A 26,049-nucleotide genomic window follows, 5' to 3' on the forward strand; every position below is an offset into this window, starting at 1 on the left:
TGTGCCTGGGCAGTCGTGTTGGCAGTCGGGGTTCTGAGGTTTGGGCGCCCTTGAGGGTGGTGGCAGCCTGGGCGGATGGCGCAGGGCTGGGCTGGCTTCTCCGAGGCGGAGCTGAGGCGATTAAAGCAGACGAAAGGTAACAGACGTGCCTGCGGAGATGGACTTCTTGGGTGTGTGCGAAGGGGCGGGGTCGCAGCTTTGGAGGGGAAGGGGGCGGGAAAGACGAGGGGAAGGAGTTTGTATTGGGGGGTGGGGCTGTAAATGGGGAGACGAGCTTGAGGGGCTCCCGAGGTGGAGCGGTGACCGGAGGGCCGGGCCCAGGCCCTGGGGTTTACGTTCAGGAAAGAGAGTTCAGGAATCCATGGCAGGGTTTGACTGTTCCCCGTGGAAGGAGTGGAACCCTAGAGAGGAGGTGAGCCCACAGCGTGGGGCCCCTGTAAGGGAGGTGGCGGGGTAGGTCCCGGCTGGAGGATCGGGGTCAGGGTACAGGAAGGAGGGGGCAGACCCCGTATCAGAATTGTGATGAATTCATAGCAGCAGACAATGACTGGGGAAAGGGGCGCACAGGGGTCTTAACGCAGAACGTCGGGGCTTTTCATGACACATCTGGAGTCTTGCGTTCGCTTCTGGTTGCCAGATGATTTTTGCAGTTCTTTTCAACCATTGAGAGTCAGCAAACCAAAGGGGTCTTTGAGAGGTTAGATATGAAATAAGTAAGTATATGTATACAAACACATACATACACGCACATACACACAACTTAGATACAATCCAAACTTTTGTGTTTCTCTCTGGCTTTATAATCCTTGAATGGACTTGTACTGTTTTATCTTTTCATGAAGGAATTAACTTTGTTGATACCTGGTGAGAAACTCTTGGTGATAGGAACTAGGCTTTGTTGGTGTGGTTGAAATTTCATAAAATTCTGTTGGGTGACTCTGGTAGTGCACACAACTTCTGTGAACTTATACTACTCTTGGTACCAAAGGTATACACTGCACTTTGGGAGGAAATTAAATAAACCCTGTCATTCCTTTTATCAGAGTTTGTGAGAAAATTGCATGTTACTCAGGTAGGCTTATGCATTTTTAGCATTGGTGTGAGGTTAATCGAGGGCTGAGAAGCAGAAAAGGAAGTAAATTAGTCTTATAGGGCCAATGTAGATCATATAGATTGAGGGAATTTTGACTGGTCCAGAGGGCTTTAAAAACTCTCTCATCAAAGTTGTACCACAGTGTGGAATCAACTATCTTGCTTGATGTTGTCACACTCTTGCCCTGTGTGTTCACCATCCGTTCACTTATTCAAGGTGCAGAGTACCAGTACTACTTCTTGTCTGACCGGAAGTTAAAGGTATCAGCTTCTGCATTAGGGATGCTAAGATGAACGAGGCCTCATCCCCTGCTTTCCAAGAGTATCTAGTCTACTGAGACAAACTATTATAAAATGCAATAGCAGGTGTTATGCAGGAGCTTGCTACTGAGCAAGCAAAAACCTCACTTTGCTGGTGGTTGGGTGGAACGGGGGAATATTTCACAGGGATTATGTGTTAGTAGAAGTGAGTTTGCCAGGGGAAAGAACACTTCATATAAAAGTCTAAATTAAATAATGGGTTGATTATGTAGAAGTACACTGCAGTTTGGGATAGAGGGAAAGTAGGAGGACCATAATTTCAAGGCCTATCATTTTATAACCAGATGTTTATAGACACCAACTCACTAGTCTGTGATCACCTCAAGGAAGAGAAAACATCTTAGTATCTGCATACTCACAGCCAAACACAGTAATGGTCATATACATCATCCAGATCGGCCTTCTTGGATTTCTCACGTCAAGAACTAGAAGAACTGGATCTTTACTTTTTAAGGCTCCTCCCAGTTGTTCTTCAACTGTAAAAATATTATTAAATCTATGAAAGTTAAGTTGGTCACCAGAAAAATAAGGATAACAACTCTAGAGAAACCCATATGTGTATTGGTGGGAATCAAGAATATTCTCAACACGCTTTATAATATTAAAAAGCTGGAAATAAACCAGGTGTTCATTAACAAGGGAGTGGATAAACAAATTGTGGTATAATCTTCCAGTGGGCTGCTGTACAGCTAGTGAGAATATATGAGTTACAACTATATGCACTAACAGGAACTTTCATAAATACAATGTATGAAAAGAGCAAGTTGCAGAAGAACATACAGTGCCATACTATTTATAGAATATCAGTCATACAAAGCAGGTATATTTTAAGAATGTAGGAAATCTGTAAAGAAAATCAAGGAATGAAACACAAAATTGAGGGTGGTAAGGAAGTTAGGGGGAAAATATGTGGGAGCTTTCAAAGGTAGTGGTAATTATGAAATCAGGTGAAGCCAAGTTAAGCTGCAGTAACATCAATTTTGTAAAATAAAGGATGTGTTTTTTTTCCACACCAGCTTTATGGCTAACATGGGTTGACAGGTGACTGCTCTGCAAAGTCATTCCGCACAATGCCCTGGTGCTGTCCTATGGGAGTTCACCATAGCAGAAGGAGAAGACTGAAAATTAAGCATTGGCAACAGAATCCACTAATAAATGACAGCTATATGCATTAACGGGAACTTTTATTTGTCACTCCGACTTCTATTTCATTAGGAAAAGCAAATCATTTGATCTGGAAGACAGAAAATACAATTATCCTGTGTGTTGCAAAAGAAGGGGTAATGTTCTATCCTTGAACAGAAGTTATATCTACTTTAGTCATGTTTTACTAAGTGTATTATTGTTTTATAATTCATACAGGTGGATGGTGTGTGTGTATGACACATTATAGGATGTATGGCTTCATAATTACAAAATTGGAAATGAAAAAGCAGTGTATCTACAATGTTTTAATTACATTTTCCAGTTGTTACTAATGTATGCAAACTAATAAGCCAAAGAAAAATTGACAAAAAACAGGAATAGATATTTTTTAGAAGAGGAAATATAAAGAGATGCTTATCACCGTCAGTAAGCAGAGAATTGCAGATCAAGAGCATAGTGAAATACCACTTCATGCCCATTTGATTGACAGAAATTTAAAAGTTCTTTATCAGATGTGTTTGTTGCAAATCGTTTTCTCTAAGTGTGTGAGCTGTCTTTTCATTCCCTTGGCATTGCCTTTTGCAGAACAGAAGTGTTTAATTTTACTTAAGTCCAGCTTACCAATTATCTTCTTCATGGATAATGACTTTGGTGTATATAAAATGTCATTGCCAAACCCAGGGCCATTTAGGTTTTCTCCTGTACTACTTTCTAGGAGTTTTGTATTTAGGGGTTTACATTTAGGTATGTGGTCTATTTTGAGTTTTTGTAGATTGTAAGGTCTGGGTCTCTGTGTCTCATTCCTTTTTTTTGCATGTGACTGTCCAGTTGACGAGGACTATTGGTTGAAAAGATTTTTCTTTATTGTTACCTCTGCTCCTTTGTCAAAGAACAGTTAACTATTTATGTAAGCCTGTTTCTGGGCTCTCTATTCTGTTCAGTTGATATATCTGTCTAGTCTTTCACTATTACCTACTGTCTTGATTACTGTAGCTTTATAATAAGTCATGAAGTCAAGTAGTGTCAGTCCTCCAACTTTGTTCTTCAATATTGTGTTGGCTATTTTGGATCTTTTGCCTCTTCATGTAAACTTGAGAATTAGTTTGTCAGTAACCACAAACTAATTTGCTGGGATTTTGAGTGCAGTTGCAGTGAATCTGTAGATCAAGTTGTGATGAACTGACATCTTGACAATATTGAGTCTTCTATCCATGAATGTGGAATATCTCTCCATTTATTTAGTTTCTTGATTTCATTTATCAGAGTTTTGTCATTTTCCTTATATAGCTCTTGTACATAAATTGTTAGATATCAACCTGTTTTTTTTTAGTGCTATTGTGTTTTTAATTTCAAATTCTACTTGTTCATTGCTAGTACATAGAAAAGTAGTTGACTTTAGTGTATTAATCTTGTATTCTGCAACCTTGTTATAATGGCTTATTAGTTCCAGGAGTTTTTTTGATATGCTTTATTTTTAAGTGGCCTGATTTGATTATTGTTTGGGAGTTAAATATTAGCATTATAAATCTCATAGGTTGGTTCTGTGAACATAAAAAGTAAAATGAAAGCTGAAGTACAGAATTTGAGAGGCACTATTAATTCAGCTAATGAGTATAACTGGGAGGTAAGCAGTCTCAGTGATATTTTCTGAATGGTGTAACTAAAGATCAATAGCCAAGAATAAGTTCCTGTTCCAAAATCCAGGAGACGACATTGTGTTTCTGGCTAAAGTCAACAATATTAACATTTTACTTTAGATAGTACATCTATTTTTAAAAAATCTTTTCTTTACATATCTCATTTAATCTTTATACCAACTCTATGAGGTAAGTAGGGCAGGTAGGAAACTAAAGTATGGAACAATTAATTAAGTTTCCTGAGGTTTACTGAGCTGCACAGAAGTAACTCTGTGGCTCTAGAGCTTTTAACTCCCTTTTGGAAGAATTACATAATAAGCTGGTCTTGCTTCAAAGGTCATTTGCAAAGAACTGAGCTTATTTACAAGGACTTATAATTTTATTTCCTGGGCATTTTGCAAAGACTATCATTTATAGGTCTTATTAAGTATAATATGATTATGAGTTAAATTCTTCAATTGTCTGCCCTACAAGGTTAATACTGGCGGGGACAATACAAAAAGTGTGACAGAAGTATTGCTCACTTTATAATGCTTTTTAAAAATATTTCTCTGAATTGTTTTATCTTTTTCTATTGCTTTGATCAGGCTGCTATTAAAGTTAGCTTGCATACATTGATTAAAGGCTAACTTGACTTTGGTGAACAGAACCTTGGACTGTAGTGGAAGATGAAAGAAAACAATTTAGGGTAAACTAGCATTTCTAGAAATAAGAGACTTCATTCAGTTATACTTTGTTTTTAGCATCTTCCTATGTATCAGAGCTGCCTTAAGATCTTTTAATATTTAAGGAAGGTGAAGTTCATTTGAAAACTCAACCACCATTTTATTTCAGGAGAGCAGACACAACCATAAATCAAATTTAAGACATATCAGAGAATTCATTTGTTTACCTAGCCTGGTCAGATTAGTTGATACTTTTGATAATTATCAAATCAAGTTGAAAACGAAACCTTGCTTTGTATCCTATGGCTTTACAGACAAATGGATTTCCTTGAAGATAAATTGAGAGCTAGGGCAGTTTTTATTAATTATAGTATTAACGGTGTGATTAAAGAACTATTGAAACTTTACAGGAAGTTGGCTGTTTCCCCCTGGGCTTTTAAGATAGAGAAGGGGGAGAAAACCTTGTAGAATTAACCAAAGTTTAATGTTAATCCTTTATTTTCTTAGAAATAAAATATTATTTGCTGTTTACACAAAGGAATTTTCCTTTATGTTTTTTTTTTATGCAGATCCATTTGAAACACAGAGGCGTCCCCCTGTCAAGAAAAGTCGACAGCAACTTCAGCGAGAAAAAGCCCTTCAAGAACAAAGCCAAAAACTTGGACTACAAGATGGATCAACCAGATTACCTCCAGAGCAGTTGCTTTCTGTACCACAACAGAGATTTAAGAATCAAAAGCCACATTTTTCTGCCCTTCCTGCTCCTAGTCCTTTTCCACTCCCCTCTCATCTTGGTGAGGAGGAACCACAGGATACTGAAAGCCACCCGAGGGGACTGGGACTTGAGAGTTCCCATGATGGTCACACAAGTGCTGAGCTTGTGCCTCCAGAGCCAGGCTGCAAATTGGAGAAGAAGAAAGTGGAATTGTTAGTAAGTCTATATATCTGTGAGATTTTTTTTTTCCTATTTTACCTTATTTTCCTATTGGGCTTTGAAGAGATGTAGTTTTAACATTTTATCTGTTTTATACCACCTATATATATTCTAGACTAGTCAGTGTTAGGCACCTTATATGTTAAATGTTATTTAGTTTATCATTTTCACTTTACAGATGAGCTATTTTGAACTTAGAAGTGCTATTGTATTCCCAAAGCAAGTACGCAGCTAATAAGCAGTAGAGGTGGGATTCACATGAAAGTCTCTCTGAACCCAAAGTGTAGGATCTTTATACTCACCAGAAGCATTTCTCAAGTACTCCTTCCCAAAGTGAATGAATTCTTTAATTTCCAGACACTGCATCTCCCTTGGCCCGGAAAAGGGTACTTGTGAAGAGACATGCAAGGACGGCTAAAGGAAAGAGTGTAGGAAATTAAGGGGACTGATTAAATAATTAACTTGCATCATTAGATTTCTTTTTATTCTTATTCATTTTGTTTGTGTTTGAACCCACCTCCAGGATTTGGTTTAGCCACAATTCTTGTGAAATCTATGACTTGTAAATTTATATAATCAGATACTCTTTACGGTGTGACTTCTATTTTGATATCTATTTGTTTAGTATCTTATTTGTTTCCTACAGGATTATTGCTTATAGGGAAGAAAGAATGGTATTTGTTTCTGTTTTCTATTTTCTGAGTCTTTCCTTTTAAAAGTTTTGTTTCTAATCTCAGATTTTTTTAAACCTCTGCTGATCCAGATTCTGTACTATGAGTTTAAAGTGTTTCCCACCCACCAGGGGTTCATAACCCAGAAATTATTTTGACAGGAGATAGAAAGTTATGTGAATTACGAGACCAGCATTGAACAAGTGCATACATTTAAATGTCTTGAAGTGTAGTTTACCAACAAAAGCCTGAGACAAATGGAGGGTGAGTTTGGGCAGTTTAGGTCGAATGTCATGAGGGAAACTATTCTTTTCTTAGGTACTTGTGAGAATTTTCATAGAGGACATGTAATCTCAGGAGCTGTTGTTGAAAAGGAGGAATTCTGAAGCTGTTATAAGGGAAAAGGAAAGCTGTATTCCAAAGAATGCTCAAAGCTGACATTGCACCTCTCTGGAAGAGGCAAAGGAGAGGCCAGAGAATAGTAAGGAATCAAAGGGCTTGGGAGCAGAGAATCCTTGCCTAGCAAGTTCTCAGATGCATTGGTGTACCACCAGCCTCTCTGGAGGACAGGGGCCCTGATCAAAATAATGGGGAGAGAAAACACAGGTGTCTGTGTTGCAGAACCCTTGGGGTGGGGTGCTGGGCGAGATGGAACTGGAGCATCTGGTGAGGACATGCCTGCAGTAGTAAAAATGAGAAGGGACCAGTGCGAGCTCTAGGGTGGAGGCTGTGGGGATGGAGAGAAAAGGGTAATTTGGGACATGGTTACTAGGTCTGGGAAGAGAGATTTCTGATATAATGACTGTAAGAAACGACAGTAATAGGAACAAATAGCTTTGTCATTACCTTTCATTTCAGTTCACATCAAGTTAATGAATTTATGGGAAATTAGATTGGAAGACAATTCCTGTTTTCCAACCTTTGAAGTTTTTCTCTGGTCCAGCATTCAAGTCTTAGTTCATAGTGTTTCACTCTGTTTATAAATGTTTAAGAGCTGGAAAGAAGTGAGCAAATTGTAAGTAAATGAATGGAATAAACATGGGTTGTTGTCCTGAGGGTGTTACATGATAGAGACTTTCACTATTGAAAACTCTGGAGTAACTTCCAGTCAAGGTGGTGGAGTGAGTGAATGCTGTGCTCACCTCCTCCCACAACCATGGCAAACGTACAGCTCAGTTATAGAACCACCACCCTGAAACCATCTAGGTATTAGCAGAGCAGAACGAACTCCTGTGACTAAAAACATAAAGAAAGAGATACGACAAGACTGGCAGGATGGGCAGAGACTTGGAGTGGGCAGATCCCATACTTACAGTGTGGTGATCAGGGAGCAGGCGGGTGTCTCAGCTGAGGGGAGGTTTCCCATTGAGGAATGAGTAGCCCCAACCCATGCCAGCTCTCCAGCCCAGGGCACCAGTGCTGGGAAGAGGAGTCCCCACATCTGGCTGGTAAGATCAACAGGATTGCACCTGAGGGAGACAGCTGCTTACTGCTGGAGTCCTAGGCTTTGAGGAGTCTGTGCAAGGATTTGCTCACTCATACACTGCCTCGCTCTAAGCCTGCTAGGGCAGTAACTCAAAAAGTGTCAGGGACAGGGGAGGAGGGAGTGGATTGCTTAGCCTCACGGTGAGGGCTGGAGGGCCAGGGGCCGTCTCTCTGGTGACAGAAACACTGGCAGGTGGCACTGTTTCTTTGTTGATCCAGTACTAATAGGTGCCAGATCTGAGCTATTCTTTAACAGAACACTTTTGCCCCACCCTGGTGAGTTCCTGATACCTCACCTCAGCTCATGTGCCTGGCCCTGACACTTCCAGCAGCTTTTCCATACTAGGAGTCTGCCTCAGTTCATGCTGTGAGACTTTCCTGAAATCACAAAGGTCCACAAACCAAGCAAGCAGCTGTCCTCACTGTGCCCTGTACCTCTTGCTCTGCAGCCCCAAGCCTCACACAACTGACAACTAGTTTCAGCTTGCATTGTGGCTCCCAATAAGTGGTCCCAAGCCTGGCATAAGCTGCTGCCAGTGTTGACTGAGAACATAGCTTCAATCGAGTGGCCAGGTGGTGGCTGGCTTTAGCTCAAATCATGGTGTCCACCAAAGGGTCCCGAGCCCAGCACTAGTGGCAGTGATCTCAGTTTCCAGCATAGCCTCTCCCAGGTACCTCCAAGCCCAGCACAAGCATCAGCCAACTACAGATCACTTTGTAGTTTCAACCAGGTGACTCCAAGCCTGGTACAAATGTAGGCTGACATTGGCCTGCAATGGAGCTCCTTCTAAGAGTCTTCTGAACTAACACAACCAGTGACCAACTTCAGACCACACCAGAGCATCACCCAACCAGCTGCACAGATCAGATTACACTCCTAACGGGTGAACTTAGCTGGCACCATAGCCCAGCTGAAGAGACTTCCACACTATGGGATAAGCCCCTGCACAACAGTGTCTCTGCTGTAGTCACAGCTAGCCCTCACAACAAAGAGCCTGCAACACACTGATAAGCCAACAGCAATCAAGGCTCAACTACAACAGGAGGGCACACACAACCCACCCAAAGGAAACCCTGGAGCACCTGGCTCAGGTGAACAGGAAGACGGCAGCATTGCGATACCTACTACATAAGGCCATTCTGCTGATACTGGGAGACACAGTACCTCTACATTATACATAGAAGCAAACACAGAGTCAAGCAAATGAGACAAAGAAATATGTTCCAAATAAATGAACAGAACAAAACTCCAGAAACTTAAAATGGAGACCAGCAATCTGCAAGATACAGAGTTCAAAATACTAGTTACAGGATTCTCAGTGAACTTATGGGACGAATAGGTGAACTTAGTGAGAACCTCAACAAAGAGAAAACATAAAAAAGAACCGGTCAGAAATGAAGACTACAATAACTAAAATGAAGGATACCTTAAAAGGATTCAACAGCAGATTACATGAAGCAGAGGACTGAATCAGTGATCGGAAGACAAGGTAGCAGAAAACATCCAACTGGAATAGAAAAAAGAACTTTTAAAAAATGAGGACAGTTTAAGGGACCTCTGGGACAACATCAAGTGTATCAGCATTTGCATTATAGGGGTGCCAGAAGGAGAAAAAAGAGGGCAAGGGATTGAAAACTGATTTGAAGAAAAGACTGAAAACTTCTAACTTGGTGAAGGAAAAGGACAAGTCCAGGAAGCACAAAGTCTCAAACAAGATGAACCCAAAGAGGCCCACAGCAAGACACATCATAATTAAAAAGTCAAAGATTAAAGACAAAGAGAGAATCTTAAAAGCAGCAAGAGAAAAGAAAAGCAATTAGTTATGTACCAGGGAACTCCTATAAGGTTGTCAGGTGATTTTTCAACAGAAATGTTGCAGGCCAGAAGGGATTGGCACAAATATTCAAAGTGATGAAAGGCGAAGACCTACAACAAAGATCATTTTACCCAGCAAGTCTGTCATTTAGAATCAAAGGAGAGATAAAGAGTCCCAGACAAGAAAAAGATAAAGGAGTTCATCAACACTAAACCAGTATTACAAGACTAGAAAGCCCGGCGGTCATACAAAATGACCGCTGTTCTAGATATTATAAATTGTAATTAAAATGATTTGTGCAAAGGTGTCTGCTAATTCAAACTGAATTACCCAGGGCAGGCGGCGAGGACGCCCCTTTGCTTAGTGCCCCAAGGGGTTTCCCCCTTCTACTTGCTTAATTGCTTAAAGTAGAGTGCAATGAAGGAAACCACTGGTGGTACATTTCTTAAGAGCCACCACTAGCTCAATAAATAAAGGTGATTTAAATAATAAAATGTTAATTCACATGTCAAAGATCTCTTTGTACACAACATTTCTTGTGTAGATCTTTCCATCATTTTTAAGCTCGCCTTGCAGAGAACCATCAATTATTTTTAATTTTACGTCCGTTCTTTCACGAACTCTTGAACAGGCAACATAAAGTTGACCGTGTCCAAATGCAAGCTCAGGTAAAAAATGCCAACATGCTTAAGCGTTTGGCCCTGAGACTTATTGATGGTCATAGCAAAGGCAGGTTTTACAGGAAATTGTCTACGTCTCAATTGAAACGGCAACCCTGTTTGAGATGGAGCCAAATCAATTCTTGGAATGACATGTATTTCACCTTTAGAGGAGCCAGTCAAAGACTTAGCTATTATGACATTTTTCAATTGGAGAACCTCTAGTCGTGTACCATTGCAAAGACCCCTTCTGGTGTTAAGATTTCTTAACAGCATAATAATTGCTCCAGTCTTTAACCTCAATTTGTGAGGTGGCATGCCAGAAGGCGGGACTATTTGAATGCCGTGGCAACCTCACCCCATTGGCTAGTACAGTTACGCAAGCAACCAATAAGCTATCAGCGACAAACAGACACTTAAGCCGTATATAATAAAGAAATATCAAAGGGACTTCTTTAAGTAGAAAAGAAAAGATAAAAAAAATATGAGTAAGAAAATATAGGAAAGAAAGACATTCTCACTGATAAAAGCAAACAGTAAAAGCAGTGGATCAACCAAATGTAAAGCTAGTACAAAGGCTAAAAAAGTGGAAAGATCATGTGGAATTATAATTACACATACACAAAAGAAGTGAAAAAGGACAGAAATATAAACATGGAAGGGGGAGTAAAAATTGTATTGATTTTTAGAATGTGTTCCAGCAGAAGCATTCATGAACTTAAAGCAGATTGCTATAAACATAGTTTGGTATATATGAAGCACATGATGACCACAAAGCAAAAACCTCTAAGAAACACACAAGAAATGGAGAGGAATTCAAACACAACATTATAGACAATCAACATACAAGAAAAGAACAAAATTAAGGAACAGAGAGGAACTACAAAAATAATCAGAAGACAATAAAATGGCAATAACTATATGCTTATTAATAATTACTTTAAATGTAAATGGACCAAATGCTCCAATTAAAGGACACGAGGTGGTGGCTGAATGGATAAAATGACAAGACCCATACATGTGTGGCCTACAAGAGACTCACTTCAGATCAAAAGACACATAGACTGAAAGTGAACGGATGAAAACATTTTAGCAAATGGAAATGAAGAAAAATCTGGGGTAACAATTATATTACATAAAATAGACTTTAAAACAAGGGCTGTCACAAGAGACAAGTGCATTTCATAATGATAAAGAGATCAATCCAACAAGAGGATTAAATTCTTGTAAATATCTATGAACCTAACATAGAAGCACCTACATATATAAAGCAAGTATAGATGGACATAAACAAAGAGATCAACAATGATACAGTAATAGTAGGGGACTTTAACACACCAGTGATATCAATGGATAGATCATCCAGGCAGAAAATTAACAAGGAAACAGTGGCCTTAAAGATGAGACAGATTCCATTGATATTTTTAGAACATTTGGGCCAAAAGCAGCAAAATATGCATTTTCTTCAAGTGTACACAAAACATTTTCCAGGATAGACCCCATGTAGGTCTCAGTAAATTTAAAATTGAAATCATACCAAGTGTCTCCTCTGATCACAATGATGTGGAACTAGATTAGTTACAAGAATAGAATTGAAAAACACATGGAGACTAAATAAAAGGTTACTAAAGAGGCAAGAATATACAATGGGAAAAAGACACTCTCTTCAATAAATGATGAAGGGAAAACTGGACAGATCCAAGCACAAGAATGAAACTGTATCACTTTTTGATACCAGATACAAGAGTAAACTGAAAATGGATGAAAGTCTTTATAAGACCCAAAACTATAAAACTCCTAGAAGAAAACAGTGAATTATTTGACTTTGCTGTTAGTAATAGGGTTTTTTTGGATGTCTTCTTGGGCAAAGGAAACAAACAAAAAAGTAAATAAATGGGACTACATCAAACACAAAAAGCTTTCATCAACGGAAAGAATCAACAAAACGAAAAGACAACCTGCTGAATAGTAGATATTTGCCAATGATACATCCAGTAAGGGGTTAATGTGCAGTATATAAGTAACAATATAAAAAAGTCCGATTAAAAAAATGGGCAGCAGATCTGAGACATTTCTCCAAAGAGAACATAATAGGTGTCCAATAGACATGGGTTGTGATGTTCACAACCTATTGATATGATTAGTGATGTTGAATAATAAATGGTCAACATCACTAATCATCAGGAAAATACAAATTAAAACCACAATGAATGATCAGCTTACACCTGTTAGAATGACTTTAATCAATAAGACAAGAAATAACGTGTTGGTGAGGATGTAGAGAAAAGGGAACCCTTGTTTACTTTTGGTGGGATTGTAAACGGGTGCAGCCACTGTGGAGAGGAGTATGAAGATTCCTCAGAAAACTAAAAATAGACCTATCATATGACCCAGCAGTTCCAATTCTGAGTATTTGAAGAAATCTAGAACACTTATTTGAAAAGACGTGTATGCCTGTGTTCACTGCAGCATTAGACATCTTGCCATATGTGACAACATGGATGGACCTAGAGGGTATTATACCAACTGAAATAAATCAGACAGAAAGACATACTATGATTTCACTTCTGTGTGGAATCTCAAAAACAAACAAACAAAACAAATTCATAGATACAGAGAACAAGTTGATGGTTGCCAACCAGGAAGGGATGGATGAAAGAAATGAAGGGATTAAGAAGTACAAATTGGCAGTAATAAAAATAGTCCCAGACGTGTAAAGTACAGCATAGGGAATAGAGTCAGTAACACTGCAATAACTATATATGATGTCAGATAGGTACTAGATTTGTCAGGATGATGACTTTTTTAAGTTATATAAATGTCTAATCATGTTCTGCACCTGAAATTAATATTGTATATCAACTATAATTGAGAACTTTAAAAATTTAAATGAAAAATGCACATTCAATCTGGAGAAAATTTTTTTTTAAATCTAGGCATACAAAGAAGCAGGAAATTGTGATATTTAACCAGGAGCAAAGTCATCAAAAGAAACAGACCCACAAATGATGGGAATTATCAGGCAAAGAATATTTAAACAGCTATTATAAACATGTTCCATGTGCCCAAGAATGTAGATATAAAGTGATTTGATGATTAAATCATTAAAATGATTTTAAAAAGAACTTTGAAAGATACAACATGGCATTAGCTGCAGACCTATTTATTTGCTCTCCATTTTGAATAGAATATATAATTAACTTACACTGGTTTCTTTGTACGTACTTCTAAAAAATGCTACACTATTCTGGCTTCCAGTTTGTGGGTTCCTATGTTATATACATAAAATGGATTTCAAAGAGCTGACATATATGTCTTATTTACTTCAAATCATAGTCTTTGTTTCTATTAGAACAAAATAATGAGCTGCAGATGGGTTCCTTTCAAGAAGACTTTTTAAATATATACATAATCTGGCTGATTAAATTTTATACATAGGGGACTGAGACTGGTAAGGTGTGAGGTGGGGTTTCAGAAACTCATTTTTATACTTTGCTCCCTAGGCAAGAACAATCTCGTTGGGAAGTCCTCCAACAAGAACAGCGGCTGATGGAAGAGAAGAATAAACGTAAGAAAGCTCTTTTGGCTAAAGCTATTGCAGAAAGGTGAGGCACCCCAGCCAGGAGAGGTCGTGTGCAACCTCCAGCCCCATTCTCTCATGCTTTACATTTATTTTCCCATGTCTGTTCTAATAAACTGACATTTTCTCGACAACTATTACTTTTAAGGCTAACTAAACAAAGTGTGCTTTATAAATACTCCTGAAATTCTCATGTTAATTCAATAAGGAGGACTTTTTAAACATAGATCACAATAAATTTATCACTACAGGTACAGTGAAAGCTTAAGCATCGGTGTTCTCAGCTTGAACCATCTACGCATCCCTAAGGGAGCAGGAAATCAGACTAAGGAAATTAACAACAAATGCCGGTCTTCATTTTGACGTGAAGGGGCCTTCGTCGTCTGATATGTAGAGTGAGATTGTTCCACATAAGTGACTCATACACAAATCTTGTGTTTCCTGTGGACACTTTTCTTGAATAATTTGCCCTGCCCCTACCAATAGAAGATGCCTGATATAACAACCCTCTATCCACAGCTCAGGTCCCCACTGTGAGCACTGCCCCTGGCCGTGTGCAGTTCTGTTTTACGCTCACCCCCCAGTGTCCATGTGTCTGAGGTCCCTTGTCCCGAGATCCCTTGTGCTGGCCTTGAGCAGCAGCATTCCCTCCTGTTTGTACTTTCCCCCGCCCTCACCCACCCACCTGTTCTGCACTTTTGGGTGGCAGTTGCTAATGTGCCATGGCCTTAGGAAACCAAGCTCAGTCAATAAAGCAGTGACTGACAACAGCGAGGATGAAAGGCAAGCAACTATTCAGTGGCATTTCCTTTGTAGGTCTCCAGAAAAGTTGGGCAAAACTGTTACTGAGTGAAGCTGGCGTATGTATCAGGGAGGGGAAGGAAGAGGGCTGGAGGGACAGGCAGGTGTGGAGAGGAGTGGTGCAGACTTTCACCTGCCGCGGTACAGGACATATTTGGTAAGGATTTCCCCCTGCTGGTATACTCTGATCTTTCATGAAGCACAGGACATAATGCTAATTACTGAATTTATGTTTCAATAAAGCATGATTATTGGAAAGTGATTATTGCAAACATTTTAGTCTTCAGGTTGGAAGAGGTTGAGAGGTTCTGCCGGATTTTACAAAAGCAGACTTAGCACTTGTTCTTCTGTTCATGATTTCGACTTAAGACAGAAAACACTGACATAGACAGAAATGTGAAGAGATATTACCTGATTAGATTATTAGTAAATGGACAGTGAAGTACAGTGCTTTCAGTAAAAGAATCATACTGTTCACTTTTATAGGCAGACAACAAGGGTAAATGCACGAATGGAGCAGAAGTCAGAACAAACGTTGCAATATAACTATTTTATATGGGAGTTTTGTTCTCCCATGAGAATGTATGTGAAATTTTGAAATGAGTGAAATCATGATTAAAGTTGGCTTCTGTCTTTGTTGATTGTTTCTTAAGTGTATTATGTACTGGGGAGTGTTTCTTACTGGGGAGCGCTGAGGGGACTGAGAGGTGATGAAGTTTGGATATGCTTTTAAATAAGAAAAAAAATGCTTGGTTTTAAGCCCTAGAAAAAAAAATTTTGAAGACCTGTAGTTTTGCCTAAAGAACAGGAATCAAAGCAATAGAAGCTTAAGGACATGAGTCCTAAGAAAGTTAAAACCAAATAGCTGTTTTTAGACATACAAAGAAACAGTGTTTTAGGCAGGTGTCTGTTCTGGTCAAAGGATCAGACAAATGACAACAGGCTTAGCAAGAAATTAAGGCAAGGGGTTTGGAAAGCTGTGTTTGACATTCCAATGTAAAGAACACAGATAGAGTCTTGTAGTGCTTATTCTTGTTTTTATGGAATGAAGATGGACCTATGAGTGAACTATATTGACATTTTTTAGGTCTTTTTCGATCTTTTCCTCTCATATATGAAGAAGCGCAGTCTTGGAGAAATACTAAAATGTTGCCAGCATTTGATTGATTTTAATTTTTCTTGTTTTTTCTAATTTTTAGATATTAACATTTTATTCATATTGTATATATAGTAGCTTGCTTTTTGCACTTACACTGTCTATGGCTCTGTGGTTTAAAAATGTTATTTTTCCTCTTATGTTCCTAATTTTCTAGATCTAAGAGAACTCAGGCAGAGACCATGAAACTAAAGAGGATCCAGAAGGAGCTCCAGGCTCTGGATGACATGGTGTCAGCTGACATTGGCATCCTCAGGAACCGGATTGACCAGGCCAGTCTGGACTATTCAAGTGCTCGGTGAGTTCAGGGAATTGGATTCTGAATAAGCAGTTCAATAATTAATGTTTATTGCTCACTAGGTCAGGACCTTTTATGTGTGTGATCATGTAAGCCTCATAACAACCACATACCAGGAGCTATATTTATTCCTGGTTTGGAGTAGTAGTGTCAGCGGCCTCCCCTCTTTGCCCTGGCCATTACCCTTGTTCATATTCCTGTTAGAGTATTTCTTGCATTACTTATTTACATTTTAGTCTCTCCTGCTAAAGCATCAGGTATGTCATGTTTGGAATTCTTTAAATATCTGAATGACTTGCCCCCAAACTATAATTCTAATGCCAAATCTATGCTATTTCTGTTATAAAAATTTTTTTAAATTTATAGTTGGTTTGGAGGGGTGCAGAGAGACAGAACATCAGCCTGTCTCATGTGCCCCAACTGGGGACTGAACCTGCAACCTTTGCATCAGGATGACACTCTAACCAACTGAGCTATCCAGCCAGGGCAAGAAATTGGGATTGGGATGCTCCTTAGCGATTAGCCTAGTTTTCATTAAAGAAAGATCTAGTTTACTTTTTAAAGCCTATGAGTATTTTAAAGAAAATATCACTGTTTTGAAAGCTTGAAGTTTTTTTCTTCTGTGATTATATTTTGTATAAAATGGTTCACTATCACGTGTTTCCTTGGTTTTCCACCATTTGCATTTTTCTTTAAGAGAAAAAATTATCATGGAGTATTTTTAGAATGAACTAACACATGTAAAGAATTACATGAACTTTGCAAGCAGATAAAAAGGCAAAAAATTCAGTCCAATTTCAGGGTTTTCAGCCCTTTCAGCATCGCTTTAATCATCTCAGCTTGTCTTTCTGCACAAGGGAACACTGTGTTGATCACTCAGGTTTGTATCTTTCTCTGTAACACTAGAAATCAATCAGAACGCCTCATTAGTCCAGGGTAAACCACAGTATCAGAATGTTTATATAACAATTTAATAAAGCGGAAATGCTTGATTGTGGTTTTTAATGCACTGTTTATTGTTTAAGAAAGGTTTGTGGTGTCTCTGTGATTTCTGTAATTGTTGTTTGACCATATGCTGTTACATTTAATGGGTTGCCTAAATTAATGCCATCAAGTAGGTGATAACTAGAGGTTCCAGATTTCTACTAATAAGGTCATTAAGGAGGTGACCACAATTTTATTAAGATGAAGCTAAACCTCGATGTTTAGCACATTTTATTCTCTGTAACTAGGGTTTCCAGAGAACATTTTTCTGTGCCTTTGTGGTCCTTTCTATGAATAACTCAAATTATTCTGGAGACCTCAACAGAAAATCATCTGATTTTGTTTTAATTCTGTCCTAGAGGAGTCTGGAAAAGGATGTTTTTGTACACTGAACATGATATTTTAAATTTTTCATAGTTTTAGCCTCAAAGAATCACAGGGAAGGTGAAATTCCTGGCTAAAGGAGAAAACATCCCATAATATAGAAATATTTGTAATGAAATTTTAGTAAATTTTTACATAATAAAAATATTTTTAATGGTAAATTGTTTTACATTTCTTAACGATCTAAAAATGACAACTTCCATGGTATTGATACTGACATCACTGCACATGACTCCCCTAGTGCATGTGTGAGGCTACTTTTAAAAACCTTACAGATGCTTGTGGCTAGAACTAGCATAGTATCTTACTCATACATAAGATTAAGACATTTTCTAAACTTATATCTGTGTGGTTAGTGAGAAATTATAGATTAGCAATATAATCTGATGGTCTAGATTTCTACTAATTCCCAGAATAGTTCATTTCTGTGGGAGATTTCCATGATTTTTTTTTTAATGTAGTCAGTGCCCTGTACAGTGTGGTGTCCACAGGAGGTTCTGGGACACTGACTGGGTCAGAGTTCACTGCAGGGTTGGCTTCTGTAGAACAGCATCAAGGCGGGCTCCCCGGAGGAGACCAGCGCTTTGCGCCATGTGACAGTGGCGTGACAGTGGCGGCTGCTGCTGCTGTTGCTGCTGCTCTTGGCGGTGACAGTAGCCATGCCGCCCCGCGCTGCGCTGCACAGACTGGCTTATAAGCTCAAGTGACTGCGTGGGAAATAGGTCTTTAACCCTCGGTAGACTGGGAAGGACAGTTCTCACTGTTGGCCATCTGTGTTTCAGACACCTCACACACACATGCACAGGCACCTAGAGGTAAGTATATGCATAAATACTTTCAGTCACTTCATGAGTAATATACTGAAGTAAGAATAAAAGGGATGGTGCAAAACAGCTTTAATAGAAACTATAATGATAATGTAGGCATCGCAAACCTCTCTGTGTCAAGTAACATTTGACTCCAAAACTTAGAAAAAGCAGCAAGAACGTGACTGCGTTCTTTTAGTGACAGAGGGCGGTCCAGATGCTTGTAAAATACTGAGTGATAAATTTCTTCCTATTCAAATGATTAACTATAAAATATGACATTTTCTTTTTATCCTGTTTTCACTCACTGATTCTTGAGTTTGAGAAAATTTATCTAGGATGTTTTTCCAAAGACTCCTACTCCAATATTTCACTTACACGATCAGTTTCACTGTCTAGCGTCTAGACGGTCTGTGTCTGCATCTGTGGTTTCCTAGGGCTGCTCCAACAAGTTCCTACAAACTGGGTGTCTTACAGCAACAGAACTTGGCTCTTACATTTTCTAGAAACCACAGTCTGAAATCAAGGTGTTGGGGGGTCACTATTCCTTCACAGACCCTAGGTTCTGGGGATTAGGAAGTAAATATCCTTAGGGGATTGTTTTTTGGCATGCCAGAACATTTATTTTTTGATTTATCTAATAACCACAAAAAGTCTTCATCAATTTTCTTTACTTTGCCACTCAGGCAGAAAATTAAAAAATATTAATCCTTAACTGTGTTCAGTGAAAGCTGACAGCAGATTACAAATAAGGGGTGTCCCGTCTTTTGTACCTTCCTAAAAGGTGAAGTCATACTTTGGACAACACAGTAAGGAAATTAAATGGTGATGATTTATTTCATTCTCCTCCTTTTAGGTCATTTCATCATTCTCTTTTTTATTATTATTTAAATTTTTAGCATAAATAGGAATACTTTGTGAGTAATGAGGAAGCACTTCCTAGGGTGATGAAATGGCAGAATGTTACAAGTTATAGAAAAAACACTTATCCCAATGATCTGATGATGTATCTTATATTTATAAAAGGATCCAATAGACCGATGTAGTAATTGCAAAATATGATTAGTTTTATTCTACTTTTTAAAATATAAGTAAATTTTATGTTTGTTCTCTGGAAGACTTCTAAGAAAAGATTAAAAAGTCATGATATGTTGGACTTACAAATAGTTACGATTGCTCATAAAAGTAACTGACAAATTAAAAGTGGACCAGTGGACCCTAATGGTATACCAAGGGTTAATGACTGAGTTTTTAAAAAAATGGTAGGGATAACCAAACCAAGACAGTTTCTAGAATCCTTTAAATAACATTCATTGAACCAGTGTCCCTTTAAAATAACAAAATAATTCTATTACTCCATTTCAGTTCAGTTGCTCTTACTGTGTTATGTATAATGCACTTATTATTCTGTTCCGAAGTGTGTCATCATACTGATTTGGTACATCCACCTGACCCGCAGGCCTGTAGTGCAGTTTGGGAAACTAATCAATATTTTAAACATAAATCACTCTGTACAAGAATATATATGCATGTTTCTGGCCAAAAGGACTTAAATAAATAAACAGAATGCAGAATCATCAGTGATTTATCCAGGGTGAAAGATCGATGGAAACCCGGGGACCTATTTACAAAGTTTAATTTCCATTCAGCATTCATGGGTCTGGTCAGTAAATCTCTCCTCGCTGACTGTGACGGGCTGGGGGAGAGCACAGGCTTGCAGAGGGGTGAGTTTGGGGGGTGGAAGGGGCGAGGTATGCACATACCTATAGAGGGGCTCTTAAGCTTGATGCCAGAGATTCATAAACAGGCTATGTTACGCGGAATGAAAGTAAGGGATCCAGGTAGCCAACAGAGCTCCTTTAGAACAATTCTGCTAACATAGATGGTAATACACAGCTAGTTTTTTCACTTATATTTACTAGATGACAGTAAAAAATATATATAATGAGTGTTATGTAAGAGTTTTCAAGTGTAAATACCAGATCCTTACATTTCACACGGCTTTGGTTTAGGTCCATGTTTAGTGGTGCGCTGACAGTGCTCTTGGGTTCTGGTGTCTTGGAGGGCAAGTTCTGTTTTTTGGGGAGTTTCCAAGCACTGGACCAGACACTTGCCCTACTTACATTATTTAATCCTTAACGTTCCTATGACGTACTATTATCATCACCCTTTTACAAATAAACCAAAACTCAACTGAAGAAACGACCTGAGGTCACTATACTGGAGTCTCAGTCATTGCATGCCTACTCTCCAACCCTTTCCCCAGGAACCTGGCTGTTTTTACTCATGATGCTGACCCTGGGGCATCTCTGATTAGAACAGAGTTAACTACCAACTCCAGAACGTCTACTCCACAGGCTAAGCAAGGTTCACAGTGTGGCCTGGCACGATGAGCCCTGTGAAGAGCGGAGCCCCAGTCACAGCAGCTCAGGTAAAAAGTGGTTTTATTGCAGGATACAAGAGGCATGTCATCAGAGTGAAATGCTGTCCTGTTCAGTGCTTAGACACCATAGTTTCTCTAGAGCACTTCTGCTTTCCTAGCGTACTCCCAGCCCAATATGGCCACCAGCTGTGACTCTACATCAATCCCCTCCACTCAGTCTCAGTGTTCCGAGTCCAGAATTCCAGAGGGAGAACCTGGGTTGGCTCTGTACCTGTGCTGGTCTGACTGGTCTCTGTTCTTCACACCCCGATGTCTTGAACAGGTACACACATAGCAAATGGCAAAGGCAGGTTTAGAACTCTGGATTCTCGGAAGTCAAAGCCCTTTATTTTTTCACTAGATTTCCTTCAAAGACAGAGAATCCTGTGTTAGGAGAGACACCTGTTTTTTGTGTGTTTGGGTTTTGTTTTTATTTTTCTTTCTGTAACTCTAGTACTAGAAATTACTATGTTGAGTTGTGTAGGTAATTGTAACAGCTAAGGCACTGTGGCCTTCACAACTGTTGGTGGAAATTAAATGAGATAATTATTTGGTAATTGGGGGTCAAACTCTTTTCTTGGCAAAAAGAAAAGCAACAAATTATAGAGAAAAGGCAAAGGACAGTGAACAAATATAAAATGTTTCTTTTTGTATCAACCTGATGAAAAAGAAAACAGCGGAATGGCAGGGTCACTTCAGATATGACTGGCATGACCCGCCTGTGGGGTTTATACCTCTGTAAATACACAAACTTCTGATAAAGTCTAACAGCAGTCTGTTGTTGCAGACTGGAGAAGGGGAGGGCAGCTTGACCCAGCGATTCCCAAATGGCACACTTTGCCCCTTTGGAGACCTTTGGTGATGTTCTGGAGACATTTTTGGTTATCACAACCAGAGGGTGCTTGCTCCTGGCAGTAGTGGGAGCATCAAGGTGGGTGCTGATGCTACGTACCCCCCATGTCTAGGACAGCTCCCCACACAAAGAATTATACTACGGTTCAGGTTGCCAGCACCACCGAGGTGGAGAAGCCTGTTTTAAACATGTCCTGAAGTTGTCTCTTCTACCTGATTTTTCCTTCTTGCCTGCACCCAGTATCGTTGGCTGGGTGTGCTCTATCCCATTTATATTCACCTCCCAACCACTCTCTGTATTCTTCACCAGATTTGTTTCCTCCTTTTCTAATCAGTTAATCAAGAGATACAGATTTCTCAAAGTAAAAAGAAAAAATCCAATTAAAAATTGAACAGAGGACCAGAATAGACACTTTTCTAAGGAAGACATACAGATGGCCAACAGATATACGAAAAGATGCTTAACATCACTAGTTACAAGGGAAATGCAAATCAAAACCACAATGAGATACCACCTCACACCTGTTAAAATGGCTGTCAGCAATAAGACAAGAAGTAACAGGTGTTGGCAAGGATGTGGGAAAAAGGAACCCTTGCACACAGCTGGTGGGAACATAGATTGGTGCAGCCACTGAAAAACCCCCACTATGGAGGTTTCTTAAAAAAGCAAGAATGGAGCTACCTTATAACCCAGCGGTCCTGTTTCTGGATATCTGCCACCCAAAATTAAAAGTACTTATTGGCAAAGCTATGTGTATCCCTGTGATCACTGCAGCATTATTCACAATAGTCAAGATATGAAAACAACCTAAGTTGGATAATTGGATAAAGAAAATGTGGTACATATGTACAATGGAATACTACCCAGTCATAAAACAAAGATGAAATACTACCATTCGCGACAACATGGATGGATCTTGGAAGTATGCTAAGTGAAATAAGTCAAATGAAAAAGGACCTGAACCATATGATTCATTCACTCTGTGTGGGGTATAAAACAAAAAGCAACCAACAAGTAAACAACATAGATGCGGGAAATGAAAGTAGAGGGAATTAGAAGGGGTTCAAGGGTGTCAAATATATGGTGATGGAAGGAGACTAGACTTGGGGTGGTGAGCACACAGTGGAATTACACATATGTCTTGTAAAGATGTACCTGAAACTTATATTTTCAACTAATGTCACCCTGACACATTTTATTTAAGTAATAGAGATACTGATTTTCTATCTTCCTCATCTCTTACTGTTTTACCACTCATAAATTTAACCAGCTCTGGCCCTGGCCATTTGACTCAGTGTATAGAGCATCAGCTCGGCATACATACGTCCTGAGTTCGATCCCTGGTTGGCACACATGAGAAGTGACCATCTGCTTCTCTTCCTCTCGCTCTCCCACTTCTCTCTCTCTTCTCCTCTCGCAGCCAGTGGCTTAGTTGATTCAAGCATCAGGCCCAGATGGAGTTGCTGGGTGGATCCAGGTCAGGGCACATGTGGGAGTCTATCTCTCTTATCTCCCCTCCTCTTACTTAAAAACCAAAATTAACCAGCTGTGTGCTGGAGCTAGCTGGCACTTGTTTGTGAGAGCAGATATTGTGTATCTCTTCCCAATTCTGCATTCAGTCACATTGATAGCTTGGAATTGGCCGTGGTGGTGTATTCATACTACAGAGACTGACAAAGGCTGCAAACCAGGGCTTTCCCCTTCAGAGCTAACACCACTGAATTAACCCTCGTAACCTACTTTCACTCATGCACAGCCTTGGAAAGAGGAAATGAGTGCAAGAAGAATTTTGTTATATTAGAGTCCAGGTGTGGGTGTTGTGGAAATTGCAGCAGCAACAGCCACGTTTGTCTAACATGTAGACAAGAGTTTATAAAACATTACTATCCATTTCTTCATTATATATTGTTCCCCAATTCTGGAGATTAATTCATGTTTCTCAGCCCTCCTTTCTGCGATGGAAAACTAACGTGCGGATCTTTGTCCCTGTCCCCACAGGAAGCGGTTTGACAGGGCGGAGGCAGAGTATGTTACAGCCAAGCTCGACCTGCAGCGCAAGACGGACATTAAAGAGCAGCTCACTGAGCACCTGTGCACGATCATACAGCAGAATGAGCTCCGCAAGGCCCGGAAGCTGGAGGAGCTGATGCGGCAGCTGGATGTCCAGGCCGAGGAGGCGGCGCTGGGGCCAGACGCGGAGGCGGAGAGCCTGCTGCATGAGCAAGAGGCCGGAGCAGGGGCACAGCAGGGCCAGGGAGAGAGGCCAGCCCAGCCTTCCGGGAACAGCATGGCTTCAGGATCTGCCCAGAACAAAAGGCATGGAGAACCAGCTGCTTCCTCAGAGGGAGATGAGCAATGTGAAGATCCTAGGAGCACGCCCCTTCTCCCCCCAGAGCATCTGGATCAGGAAGGGAGCGCTGCTGTCAGTGCTGGGCCAGCTGCTCCATCCACGTGAAGTGCCCGTTTGTGCTGTGTTCAGATACTGCGGTACTCAGCACACTTCCTGTCGTAGATCATGCCGTGAGCTCTGGCCAAGACCTCGTTAAAACAGTATTAATTTTTGAATACATGATTAGTTTTATAATAACGTTTGACCATTCTGAAATGTCAAATGATAATTTTATACATAGGGGCATAGTTCACCTTGAGTTTGGTTCAGTTCCCTTAGTGTACCCTTATTTTGGGTGAAAACAAGTAACTTGAAAGGGCAGGAGAAAAACTATATCATTATGACTGTTTTTAGACCAGGTAAATATAGAAAAGTAAAATGAAAAATGGTAATACCTCCTCAAACTCACTTAACTTCTGAGAGAAGTGCTGAGACAGAGTCCTGTTCTATGTCATCAGTAAAGAGACACAAAAATTAAATGTGAGAGGAACAAGAAACAACTTACCAGATTATTATCTGCTTGGCTCTTACTAGAATTACAAAACACCACTTCCAAAATTACCAGACACTTATGCCAACATGACTTTTGTCTTCAGTTTTCCTTTTAAGAGGCTTTAGGTTATAGCCCGAGTTTTGATTAGTTGATACACACAAAAATATGTATATGTAAATATGCCATATATATAATTTTACTATTAATATATTTTCTTTAATCAGGATATTAGTTAAATTTTGACAAAGTATTCCTACAGGGAGGCTCAACATAATAATGAAGATTTTGCTACTTCTCATTATGAAAAAACACGTTTTCTTTCTCAAGTTACCTGTAAATATCATATGTATGTATATGTTGGATATAAATTATCCTGTCATAAAGCATTTCAGTTGTTAAAATGATGGTTTTCTAATTACTTTTAATAGTTTATTAATGACCATTAATATTTGACCACTACATTGTGCTATATTTGAATATGTAAATATTGTAGTTTTGTCACAAAAGTCTGTGAATCACATTAAATTCTGATTTATCAGAAGTTTCAAACAGTAGTCTTGCATTTTAAGTCTTAACAAGAAATAAAAGAGGACAAGGACAACTGTAATATTGTATCCATAGTAATTTCTGAAAAAAATTTTAAATGAGTTTGTTTGAGGATATTTTCTGGTAATTTCGACAATCTCTGTATTTTTATATTTTGTAATTTGACCTAAAATTACAGCCTTCCATGACTGACTTCTCTAAACAGAAGCATTTATATAGATAGATAGTTGTGTTTTTATTTATAAATGACATACATAAAGACTGACAGCTTCATTGTCCAGTACCTGCCTATTTTTCTAAGGAATAAAACAAGTCTGATGCATTTATATTGTGGCCTCTCATTTACCTTTCAAAAAAATTTTCACAATTTAGTGCGCATGCTTGAGCAGTGTAACAGCAATGCCCCCTGAAGCTCCGTGTGGTAGACATAATCATCTGCTTTTGGATGAAACTCTAATCATCTGCTTTTGTATGAAACTCTGTTAGGGAAAATTCATCAATAAATGAGGTTCTGTAATATTTGCCAAATACAGATAGGTACAATCTGATACTCAGTATAAGGACTTTGAGATTTATCGTGTGAGGTACACGAAGAAATGAGAACCATGAAATAAATGAGATGGATGGACCTCGGAGCTCCTCTGATGTATAATTGTCTTACGTTTACAGATGGGGGGTTTGAGAGCCAGAGATTTCACTTATGTCATGTTGGCCTCTGGTTCCCTCCTAACTTAACAGGATAGTCAAGTTGCAGTTCCTGGCACTCGATGTGTCTCTTACGACCTGGATACATCGCTCACGGTGCAGACCATGAGGTTCATGCATCCCTCTGGAGAATTCTGCATTAGAACCCACGCAGAGATTGTGTGAGTGCCTGCCTGCGAAATACTTTCAACTACGTCCCTCAAGG

At 39.3% G+C, this 26,049-nt stretch overlaps 1 protein-coding gene and 1 long non-coding RNA gene across 8 annotated transcripts; one reads left to right on the top strand and one right to left on the bottom strand.

Moving 5' to 3' along the window:
• On the top strand, positions 1-25,453 carry GORAB (golgin, RAB6 interacting). Of its 7 annotated transcripts, XM_066261122.1 has the most exons (6): positions 1-136; positions 5,431-5,788; positions 13,931-14,032; positions 16,122-16,262; positions 20,703-20,867; positions 23,710-23,829. In XM_066261122.1, the coding sequence occupies exons 1-5, from the start codon at positions 76-78 to the stop codon at positions 20,827-20,829; spliced, it is 789 nt and encodes a 262-aa protein (XP_066117219.1). In that variant the 5' UTR covers positions 1-75; the 3' UTR covers positions 20,830-20,867; positions 23,710-23,829. The 7 variants fall into 7 exon arrangements, with proteins under 7 accessions (XP_066117219.1, XP_066117217.1, XP_066117220.1 ...); XM_066261120.1 differs by lacking the exon at positions 20,703-20,867 and having other exon boundaries at positions 23,710-25,453; XM_066261121.1 differs by lacking the exon at positions 20,703-20,867 and having other exon boundaries at positions 60-170; positions 23,710-25,453.
• On the bottom strand, positions 5,687-7,969 carry LOC136325937 (uncharacterized). The gene is made up of 3 exons (XR_010729334.1): positions 7,780-7,969; positions 6,098-6,209; positions 5,687-5,758 (listed from the first exon to the last, which is right to left on the bottom strand). It is a non-coding gene; the product is annotated as an uncharacterized lncRNA (long non-coding RNA).
• Positions 25,454-26,049: the final 596 nt, after the last annotated feature.

Source organism: Saccopteryx bilineata, chromosome 2, assembly GCF_036850765.1.
Source record: "Saccopteryx bilineata isolate mSacBil1 chromosome 2, mSacBil1_pri_phased_curated, whole genome shotgun sequence".
Classification (NCBI taxonomy): Eukaryota; Metazoa; Chordata; class Mammalia; order Chiroptera; family Emballonuridae; genus Saccopteryx; species Saccopteryx bilineata.